A 12,145-nucleotide genomic window follows, 5' to 3' on the forward strand; every position below is an offset into this window, starting at 1 on the left:
AAGTACATTAGAACTAAACAGAAGCCGCTGCATTAAAAATGCAGTGTGCTGCCAAACTACTTTACAGTCAGTTCTACGTTATTGGAAACCAACTCCAATCATACACTATGGAGAGACATAAAAATGTCATCCATAAAAATACTAGGTGAGGGGGGGTGGGGGGAACGATTCCCCTTCACTTGGGACAAAGAAAAATTACTACAAGTGCAAGCACTGGGGTTAAAAGGTCAGGAATATTACAATGGAAAACCTTACCCAACACCCTCCCTCATCATAAAATTGTAAAGGTGTCTAGCCCCATCTCTCCCTTGCCTAGTCTTGGACAGTGGTGTTCTGGATGGTATCCTACCCTAGATCTCCAATTTGATTGGCAAAAGTCTGTTAATGACAGTTTACTGTATTTTGAAACACAGTTCTTGCTTCCTCAAGCTACAACTGGTTCAAACGTCCTACAAGGACTCCTGAAAAGACTTAATCTGTAACTACAAGCGCAATGTTAGTTAGGAAATGAGTAGTAAACCTTTGAGCCTACCCAAGTCTCATCTGCTTGGTATTAGGTAACCCACCTTTTGGTATCGGTCTGTACTACACAAGTTGGTGGTGTAACAGAGCAATAAACCTAATATTGGACCAACAGAACTGGCTGTTCGATTACATTTATTTTGAGGCGAGGCTAATAGTTTGATATTTATAATGCCTCCAAATTTAAGGTTGAAAGAGTTAAGACACTTTGAGACAAGCTTGCTAAACAAATCAGAAACCAACAAGTAGTCCTGGTTCTGTGTCAACAGATCTGGGGTGTTCCCCCGCTGTCGTTTACCACCGAGTCCCTTTTTAGTGTTTACACACGGAAGAGGAGACAGTCCTCTTTCGTGCTCGACGGATACGAGAGTATAAATAAACGCGTGAGAAACACACTGAGCCAACGCTGGTGGATAGATGCGACACGGCGTGTAGACAGGCTCTTAAAAGACACAAGGTAAGAAGGAGAGGCTGGATGACAGTTTGGGAAGAAAGGAGTGGAATAGTGAATAGAAGGAGTTTGTTCGATATCAGATGTTTAAAGATAAGACTTTGGTAGTTTAAAATTGAAACCATGAGTGCAAAGGAGGGCTCCTTTAGTAATGAAAGTTAGTAGTGAACAAAAACTTGGAAGGGCTGTATAAGGCTATAATAGAAAGGTCTAAATCTGGCGATGAAAGTTGTCAGTTTTTGTCCCCAATTTGTTTTTCTGGTCCCGCTGTAGGATCACTTTCAGAGCGGCATTCTGTGGTTACAGATAAAAACATCCCTCAGGATACTCAACGCCATTACTGGTGTATGGTGTAAGTATCCCGATTATTCACCAGCAACAAATAGCTCCACTACTCCTGTATGTAGTAACTGCCAATATTAATACTATTACCAATTCTCCCTATAAGAGCCATTTTCAATCATATGGCCGGATCCAATCATGAAGAACTCCTCTTGAATGAGTCCATAGAAATTACACTAATTCATGAATACAATTGATTTTTGAATTCAGCAACATAATTAATCTGAATAAGTACATGAACAAAATCATGTTAAAATGTGGGGTAATTTGCATCTTGGATGTGGACAGAGTAAAGTGGCCATTTTGCAGAGATGCAGATAGGATTAATCCGAGAATCAATTAAATGGGTGTTAGAGTTTATCACTCATAAAAATTGATATAATGATTACTGATCAGAATCGTTTTTCCACACATAGCCGGTCAAGTGGCACAGCGAGTAGAGCGCTCGCTTTGACATCCGTGCAGAGCCTGCTAACGCAGGTTCGAATCCCGGCGGGGCCAAACTCAGCCTTTCATCCTTCCGAGGTCGATAAAGGAGCACCACACACCGTGGGTAATAAGCAGCGCTCAGATACCCGAGGGTTTGTAGCGCTATATAAATGCCAAATTATTATTTTATTATTTATTGTGATACAAATAAGAGGGAATAGCTTTTGTTAATGAAATAGAATGTATGATTGATGGAGCAATATTTTAGCAAGGTATGTTGATATTCTATATTGTATTTTAGGTGGTGACACTCACCCTACTTGATGCTTACGGGAATAAGATAAGTCCCGAATTTCCGTCCTGAAGAAGGTTGCAAGACTAAAGGGGCTACGAATGTGGACGTCCCGAAAAGACACCGAAACATGTGTAGACATAAGTCTGTGTGATTGAGAACACGCAGATAGTACCATCATAGTACATGAGAGGCCTTTTTTTTGATCAATGTAAACAAAGGCCGTCCATGAAGGAGGCCAGGAGACAATAAGATTTATATGCGGTGATAAAGCAAAAAGTAGAAAGTGGTAGGAGTGAATCAGTGTGAATGCGTGATGCAGATATTTTTTTGTGAAAATGTTTGATTTTATACTTTATGAAATTTTGATATGTCAATAAATGTTTTTAGAAATCAACAAATGGAAGGAACATTTACTGGTATTGATAAATAAATGTTATGAATAGCTATTTCCTGTTCTGTTGGTCCAATATTAGATTTATTGTTATATTACGCCTGGAGGACCAGTGACTTTAATCAGACACCCCTTTGGTGTATAATAGTGTAACCGAGCAGCCAGGCCCATCAAGAGGGGTAAATGTGAGTTGTAGCAATGAAATTCACAAATACAAGTATCCAAGGAACACTCAAGGTTTCAAATAGTTATTTAACATACATTTTTAAATAAGCGTTCTCTAATAAGGGCAAGATAAGTAACAATCAAATCTACTTCCAAATACTTTTCAAAAATCAGCATAAATTAGTGATAGGCTTTGGAAATGCTTTTTACACTCCTACACCTGGCAGCGACTTCATTCACAAGGACAGTAATGGCATTTATGTGTCATTAGTTATGCTTTGCAGATTGAGGTTGCAGAAAGGAAAGAGGAAGTAAACAAAGGTTACACATGTTCTTAGGGTATGAGAGTATAATTAAACCTTCCAATGAAGTCTAGACAAGCCTTTCCCAGCAATAACAGTCTAACACAAGTTACCACCTATGAGGGACAGAAATAGCAAAGTCAATAGTCTAGAAGTCACAGGAAGCCAGGACAGAGTCAATTGGAGCACAGTCTACGGAGCCAAGGCACTTCGTAGATAATAGAAGTATTTCACAAAGTTAGAGAATTTTGTAGAAATCACTTGTAGGGTGACAATCTGTTCAGCCTGTGAAAAGCAGAATTGTAATCAACTCTAGGTAAGCCATTGCAAGTCTCAACTGAGAAAAGCACACCTCAAAAGACACTGAGATAAGTATCCCAAGTCTAAACAGTACCTCTGGTTTGAACAGTGGTCCAGCTGGATTCTGTCCTGTTACAGCGGTGCAGACCCTGGGCTCCTGAGCCTCAGTAAAGGCGACAAGAGGGAGGAGGTCTGAGGCCTCCTGCAGCAGCAATTTGTAGGTCGGCAAATACAGGCTCTTTTCAGATCAGCAGCACTTGTGGTTTCATCGCTCAGTCAACAGCACCACGTGGATCTCGGATACCGGTTGGGCTTCCTTCACTCCTTGGGTCCTGCACTCTGGTGAGGGGACTTACTGGGAGTCCTGCTTCTGGAGGGTCCCTAGGAGACTCCTGGAGCTTCTGGCTGCATTTCAGACATTGCACTATACAGATTACTCGAGCCCCCTGGCACTCTGTTCTTGTAGCAGCGAACTAGTACAGCCAATCAGGGAAGATGGTCCAGTGGAGTTAGTCTCTGGGTTATTTGGTCCCACTAACACAAGTGAAGAAGTCGTCCCTTCCGGAGCTTATCTTGTCGATTAGAAAAATTAGTTCCAGCACAGGCTTCACCAGGCTATTCAAAGGTCCAGTAAGATGCAGCAAGCTTCTTTCAGCGTTTCTTCGCCTGGTGTTTCTACCAGTGGTTGACTCGGCCTCTAGTCCCAAAACCCTCTACTTTTAAGCAGGTTTTTCCCCATTCATGTCAATCACACAGCAGGGTGGATGTCTTGCAAGGACAGCCAGCCTATCAGGACTGGCTGTATTCAGGCATTCCTAGAGACAAAGTCGGGAACCTCCCTCACATCCTGCCTTTCCGACACTGGAGCTAGAGGAAGGCTTCAGGGCTGAAGCCCACAAAGCCAAAACAAACAAACAAAGGGCTCAACTCTATGGAGGTCTTTCCTTGGGGTTTTACTCTGTGCGTCGAGGCAAACAGAAAATGGCGAGAAAAAAAAATACTGGGCCATTTTGACAAAAATGGTCATCCATGGGTGCTATACTGCAGCTGAGTGAGGATTCAGCCTATGTTAGAAAAGCACAATGGTAGGAAAATTAAACTACTGCCACCAGCCATTTAAATTCGTGATTGTAACAAAAATGTTACATGAGAATGTAGGATACGGTGCTACTAGGTAACCCCTCGCTCCCCCCCCGCCCCTCCCAGCACACCACAGAAGATGAAGGCGCTGTGTGTCACCATACAAAAAGTAGATGCCTATGGAGTTTGTCAGACTCCAAAAAACAGGAAACCTAATCCAAATCAGGTCAGACAGTGAGAAAAAAGCCACTCAATCCAGGTTGAAAATAAAGTCAAAGTCCAGCAAAAGAGCTGGGGGGTCTAAGGTTGAAGAGAATTAGCACAGAAAAGAGAATTCTCCCCAACAGGCACTAGGACTCTTTTCTTGCTAACGGAGTTGTTCAGGCTAGTAGTACCTCATTTCTAAGGTTTTGTATGGGATTTGCCAACTCCATTATTCCCCTTAGTTCTGAAAGTATTGATTACTTACCTGGTTCTACTTCTTTATTCACTTGATTTGAAACACCTCAGTTGGAATCAGTTTCAGAGTACGGTTAGGGACCTTAGAGCACATAAAGGGGCATGCATATATATTAGTAGTGAATGTTTTAGTGTGGTACTTCCTGTGGTTTTCCATTGATAATGTGAAAGAAAGAAATAGAAAAACGATGTAAAGAATTCATGTTAGGGAGAATGCATAAAGGGTGCTTGGTGTCCATTAAACTGAAACCTTTACCACTCATGGTTTTACATCCCTCACCAAATACCTGTATAAAACAATCTCCCATTTGGCACCAGTGTTAATCTTGATGCAACGGAAATCCTGCATCCAGCGTACCTACCCACCTGGGGCCCAAGTAGCTGAAGACAAATATCAAAGAATGTTGCTTGTACAGAAAAATCCCACCTCATGTAGACAACTTGATTAGTCACGTTTTGTAACCAATTATAGTTGTGAAATTAGTTAGAAAGCCTTTGTTGCAAGATTTGCGAAATTAAGTACGGTGCATACAATTGGAGTCTCCCTGATGCCATCAGGAAAGTAAAGAATTGTATATACACAAACTAGTGGGGGAGGGGAGGGAGAATGCAGCAGTGAGCAGCATATAGAAGGCGGACCTAATCTGGTAGCTCCCCGAGGGATTTCTTAGAGAACGATCTGGGCAAGATCACCGCTGAGCTGAAGCGATAAAGTGAAGACACCCTCCACAGGAAAAAAAGATTGTACGGATCAGGAGAGGTTTGCAGATAGGCCTGTGCTGCGATGCAGTGGGCGTGGTGGTAGCTGGTCACCAATCAGCATCCTGCCAGTAAGACACTGGACATGTACATCTGATTCAAACTATAACTATTCTTCTGAAAACATTCTGCTTTCTTCCCCCAGTTCAACACCCCTCACAATATCCACACGATGTGGAATGGGCTAGGAAATGACACTAAATACCTAAATCCGACAAAAAATAGCTTAAGGTGCTAAACAAAGGAGCTTCACCTGGTAGAATATCAAAACAAACCAGAACTCAAATGAGAAATGTTTTAACCACCCCCACCCTGCACACTCCCACTGCAGCACATTTATGCAGTCTTGATGTATGTCACGTTCTGAGCATAGAGCCAAAACAGGCCACGCACGTTTTCAGCATTTATAGGACTATAAAGAAAAATGAGAAGCCTGTATTCTTGGTGGAGTGGGTTAATAAAAGTGATACTTCACTTGTTTTTCAGCTATGTGAACACAAAGCATAGCAATGGGCCAATCCGTGTCAGAACTAACTAGTGGCGAGTGCAGGTGACCCATCACGCAATTTAACAATGCATGCACAAGCAGCACAAAGACACATAATTACCTCAGTTTCTACCTTGCTCTTCTTGGCAACTGACAAGATTTCCTGAAAAGAAAGCACATAAAAGCACAAATTAAACATGTAAAATGTTTAGATTTTAACATTCATTAAAACTTTCTTTGCATGCTTAGTAACTGCTTTTTGTCCCACTCTGGTTACACGCATGAGCCAAATTAAAGCCCAAAGCTCCACAACAGAAATTTTGTGGAAGTAGTGAGGGTGTGACCTAGACAGTAGGTGGCAGCGAGTGAGGGTGGGAGGTAGACAGGCGGGGGCAGAGGATGGGAGGGTAAATGGAGTGCGGTGAAATTGACCTAAAAATCAGCCGCCTTCAAAAACTGTCACAGCACAATTTAACAACCTATTCTTAATGTGTGGAGGCATACCTGGATTCTACTCTGCCCAGGTGTACTTTGGTCTCCCACGTGGACATGGTGACCAGATCCTGGGGTAGCAGCCAAAGGCAAAATAATAAGACCCTCGCAACCCCTTCAATCATACCCATGTGACCTGTTGCTGTCCCAAATACGTAACATCCCAGATGCACAAAAGTACTAGTGTTTCCTCCGTTTTGCTTACAACTGGTGGGCAGTTCAAGGTACTTCAGTTTTGACTGGTATCCGCGGCATTAATGTTCACCAAGTTACTGGCTTCAATGGTTGATATCACATCTGTAAGGGTAGCTTTTTACACATACTGGATATTGGCCTACTGCTGTTTTAAAGTGCAAAATATGATGTCACCCAACAACAGCTGCTTTGAAAGTGAATTCCACAAGATAAGATTGACAAGTTGTAGGACAGCACAGCCTCCTTGGCAAAAACGAGTCCTTGTGCAAGTTGGCATTGCAGGCGTTTGATTTGGCACATCATTTGTGGTGTGTCACCGGCTGCACCACCCCCCCGCCCCCACCAACCAGATTTCTCAGAAAAGTATGAGCCAACCTGCGGCATCTCTTTTAAGGTAGCCAGGCAATGCACAATTCAGAAGGCTGTATTCTTTGAAGATCAGGCAGTTATGGTGCAACGTGCCAATCTGTTAAAGATTGTCAACCCCCAAAAAATGATCCTAGAATTTCTAAATTGGAGTGGGGGTACTCTAAACCTTTTCATCTACTATGAGTGGTCAATGGGACTCTTTTAGGGCCAAGATAGTACCCAACAATTTGCCAATTGGTACCTCCAGTGATAAGTTATACAAATCGCAGAGTCAATCCTCCACGTCTACATGGCATTACAAATGTATACAGAATCCTGCACTGAACCTCTGCAAGAAATTCCTAAAACTGCAAACAGAAATTGCTAGACATATCCCCAGGTAAAAGGCTAGGAAAAGAACAATTGGTCTAGGACCAGGGATGTATTTAAGCCTGACCCTAGATTAAGACCTGAAGTGGTCCCTCTAATTTAGGGCAAAAAAGATGCTCTGCACGGGCCTGGTTGCTCAATTGTTGACACAGATCAATGAATCCATTTGGACATGCTCTGCATACTAGGTTGGTGGTATATAACCTACAGGTCAGGTTCATTCTAGCTGAGGCGTAGAGTCTTCAGTAAAATTTAGAAAGTTGCTACATGCAATTCAGAATGTATTCTACATAGGTTGGCAGTTGGGCCAATAAACAGTGTTAATTGCATTTGTATTGTCTGTACATCTTTTGTACCTTCAGGCAAGGATCTTCCTACTACATACTAAAAAGGACTGACCAGTAAGAATTATTAAACCGTAATTCTCACTACTTGCAGTCCAGCCTTCTCAATCACAGTTGATAACCCTGCAAACCCCCCCCCTCCCTCATCCTAGGTTGCTTGACTTGAATAGGATCTTGCTAGGACTAAAAGTAACATACTTGGGAAGGGCCAACATACTCGGGAAGGGGCTGTAGACAGTAATTTAGGAATTCCTAGCTATTGTTCTGGAGGATACTCATTGTGGAAGGGCTGAAGTCAGGTTAACGTCCGTTAAGTAGCAGGAACATAGGGGCACAAGAGAAGGGGTGGTGAGCATCAGTCTCAAATAAATTATGGCTCTAGCTACAACCCCAGGATCTGGTCCCCACAGGTCCAGTTATGAGTACACTAGGACACAGCCGAATCCTGGCATGCCTCCACAAAGTAAGGCTGTTAATGGACATGCAGCATTTTGAAGGTGGCAGGTGTTAGGGCAGAGTTCCAATCTTGATGGTCCCACTATTCTAGTTAATGGGGCAGCAGGTTTTATCCACTCTTGATTTTCACTGATTTGCCATCTTTTTGTGGCCATAGCTACTTAAGTAGAAGCCCCCCCTCTACCAATGCAACCCTTTTTCATACTTTCCTACAGTAGCCCATATTGTTCCTAGGACATGGCTGCTTCTTTATCACCCCCATTTTAGCATCTGGGTAATTATAGCACAATATGTATGCATTCAAGCAGAAGTCCAATCCCTATGAAGTGTGGGGCTTGCATCCAGAAGTTCCAATGCTTCTCCCTAGAATGCATCTGATGCAGGATGAGCTTGTGTTAGTGAAATGTTTAAGGGAAGAGATGTAACAAAGTTATTGTTAAATGAATCCGTATTCTCATCTTTTGGGTATAGCTGCTCAGGTGGGACAACCAAAACGCAGTGGAATGAAGGATACAAAAGAAACTTCTCAATGGAGGACCAGGGCAGACAAATGCTTTGCATTTACTTACAAGCTCCCCCACGTACACACACCCCAGATGTTACCCAAAGTAATAGATGGGTCGACTGTCTAAGGGAATGTGTCCAAGAGCTGCTGTGGTTTTAAGGATTCTTCCAGACGGGTCCAGGAGCAGAGTGCAAACCTTGGTGATTGATAAATGCAGAAAGCACTGATGCAAACCTTCCCGTCTTGTGAAGTGACACGAAAGTGTTCCAGCGATGGCCACCACAGAGCCGGCAGGAGTCTTTCCAGTCACAGTTGACCTTCAAGAACAGGATCCCTTGAAGCGGGGAGGCTGAAATAAGCAGGAAGTCTTGCACTACAAGCTAGCGACCACCGAAGTACCGGCTGCAAATGTGGAACTGCGACGGTTGTAGCAAGGTAGCCCACTGAAGAGCTGGTCAATCCACCCAGTGGTCCAGGGACACTTCTGAAGACTCAGGACGGCTGGATCCTTGGGTAGGTCCCAAGAATCCAGGGGTTGAAAACCACACAGGGCATTTGCAGATCAGGTAGTCCAACAGGGCTATGTAGGACGGGATGATGGGCCTCTTCAGGAGTCTTCTTCGGATCTTCAGACTGCTGTCCTACACAGGATTCTTGACTGCAATGCTGATCTGAAGAAATGCCTGCAGTCCTATCCAAAAGCGAACCTGGAAACCATTCCAAGCCCACCAGTGGTAAGGATCTTCGCCATTCAAACAGCCAGAAGCTGGACAATCAGGGACCACTGTTGGTTTCACTCATGTCCCACACCGAGAGTCGGGCACCAGGATGTGGAATTGGCCCAGACAGTCTGCCTAAGCCACACACAAAGGGACCACTAGCCCTTGAAAGCTTGGGCTTTCCCAGAGCAAGTGCATTACCTTATATGGGATGGTAATGCAACTCCCATACTTGCTAGAAGGGCCTTAAGCAACTCAGTGATAAGTATGAACGCAGTAAAGTATTTTAAGTGCACTAAAGCACTTCAGGGAAAGCATAACCCAATTACTGTTTAAGAAGAGAAACAGCTATTGAAGGTCAGTATAACCCATTGATATTTCCACCATAACACTACACTGAATAGATAGATATACCAAGGAAATGTTTCAGGTGTAGGGTAAGTAAGGACCAATAGACTTTCCAGAGGAGTTACAAGCAATTCAGTATTAACTCAGACTGTTTTAGAAATGCATTCAGCAGATTGGGGAAAGCAAATCCCAATAGTACACTGTAAGAATCTGTTTTTTTTCAAGGTAGGTGTTAGGGAGAAATGTGCCAATTCCCCTCTACCTTAGAGACCCAGCTCTTTTTTGGACTTTAGGACTCATTTTTGTCCTGGCAGATTGAGCTCTTTTTCCCACGCTTGTGTATTTTTTTTTAATCTGAACAGTCTTTTGGTTTTGGAGCCTGACAAACTCCATAAGCATCATCTTTCTACATTGTGTCACACAGTCCCTTTAATGCAGTGACACAGTGAAGTCTCAGATTTCCCAAAGGTTTAAATACCTTCTCTTGGTGAAACTACCGCTTCCAAGAGCAGAAGTGAAATTGACTACTTCCATTGTAACTTACTAGACCCAGCACACACTATCTCACAATCGGGTGCTGGACTTCGTATCCCCTTTGTCCAGTTTTTCATGTAACATTTTTACATTACCCTTTCTACAATTGGTGGCAGCGGTTTACGTTTTCCTACCATTGTGTGAGCGGGCTGCAATTGCAGCTGCAGTAAAGCACCCATTATGTGAAAATGTTCCCAGTTTGTTTCAACATTTCTTATTGGAAAGGTCTTTGAGATTTACTCTGCATGCCAAAGCAGGTTTGGTCCCTTGGTTTGTTTGGTCTTTGGCAAGTTTCACTGCTAAAGCACACCTCTGGCTCCAGTGTGTCAGCCAGGGCAGGAAGCGCTTAATCCCCTTGGGTCCAAGAAAGCACCCAAAGGTGATTGGCCAGCTGGCTGTCCTTGGAGGACAGCCACCCTGCTGTGCGAGTGACAGCTAGGCTGCGAATGTGGGAGAAACCTGCATAAAAAGGCAAGGTCTTTTGCTTGGAAGGCAGAGTCGACCACTGGCCGAAGGAATCCAAAGAAGAACTTGGAAGCAATGCCTGCTGAAACTACTGGACCGTTGGTTTTCCCGGTGAAGCCCTGCTGCAGCTCGGAATTCACCTCGACTGGAGAAGCACTGCAAAGGACCACTTCTTCCCTTGGGTTGGTGGGACCAATCGACCCCTAAGCAAACTAGTCTTGACATCCTTTCGGAGCTGGCTGTACTTCCACTGCTGCTGCAGGAACCAATTGCCAGGGACAGGACCACCAGGATCGAGTGTGTCATCTTTAAGTCAGACCCGAACTCCAGGAAGATCCTCCGGACTCCCATGAAGCAGGACTGACCAGCGTGAGCCACAACAGAGTGCTGGACCCCAGATGCGAGAAAAGTCCATAAGGTATCCAAGAACCGCAGTTGTGCCATTTGCCAGAATCTGAAACCGTCAAATCTGAAGTTCGCCCATTGCTGCCGCCGACCTTCAAACTGTAGTCCTCCCTCTTGTCCCAACTGAGGCCCAGGAACAACAGGATCTGCCACACTACAACTGGAACAGAAGCCAACTGGAACCAATTTCTTCAGACTTAAGGTACTGTAAACCAAGGGATACTTACCTCTTGTTGTGTAGCCTTGCTAGCTCTCAGTTGATCCTGGTCTTGGTTGCTTTTACAGAGATGCTCGTAGCTTTGCCCCTCAAGCCTCCCAGCTTGTGGCCCTACTGTTTGATTTGCTTATATAGCGCATCAAGCCTGAAGGTATACAAGAAAAGCAGCCAAAGTACATGTTACAGAATTATATATGATAAAAGATAGTACATATACATTTGGAATATAGACAGCAATAGGCATTTACAAAAATATACATGATCAAATTTTACAGAACATACAGACAAGGCATGTTCATACATTAGAGCATGCATGGGGAAGTGGCTGGCTGTAGGGCCTGGGGTACGGACCTGCAACCTATAGGCATAGTCGAGAGGGTAGCAAAGGGTCTGTAAATCACGATATAGCAGGGTGATTATTAGTTAGAATGTGAGAATAACCAGCATTTAATTTTGTTCCGGAATGAGAAGAACAGTGATTTCATTTTCTACAAATACTTCTAAACATTGTGCAAGACTTTACCTACCTGCAAAAAGTGCTTCAACTCTTTTGCTCAACTAACATTGGCTGTCCTGGCTCCATGAAAGACTCCCTTACCTCGGATTTTGTGCTTTAACAATCCCTGAACAAAAGACACATTAGAGAACTTGTATAGCTGTGAAAGGGTTAATTTACTTTGCATTGGAGGGTTAAAAGAGTACATACCTGCTTAAGAAGATTTGTTGTTTGTTAACCCTGGTTTTA

At 43.5% G+C, this 12,145-nt stretch overlaps 1 protein-coding gene across 1 annotated transcript in view; it reads right to left on the reverse strand.

Moving 5' to 3' along the window:
- The window catches only part of HELLS (helicase, lymphoid specific), a 588,544-nt gene that overhangs the window by 430,796 nt on the left and 145,603 nt on the right, over positions 1-12,145 (reverse strand). The window contains exon 7 of the mRNA XM_069610592.1: positions 6,104-6,145. Within this exon, the coding sequence (XP_069466693.1) occupies positions 6,104-6,145 (42 nt within the window). The remainder of the gene's footprint in view (positions 1-6,103; positions 6,146-12,145) is intronic.

Source organism: Ambystoma mexicanum, chromosome 8, assembly GCF_040938575.1.
Source record: "Ambystoma mexicanum isolate Mex_15411 chromosome 8, UKY_AmexF1_1, whole genome shotgun sequence".
Lineage (NCBI taxonomy): Eukaryota > Metazoa > Chordata > Amphibia > Caudata > Ambystomatidae > Ambystoma > Ambystoma mexicanum.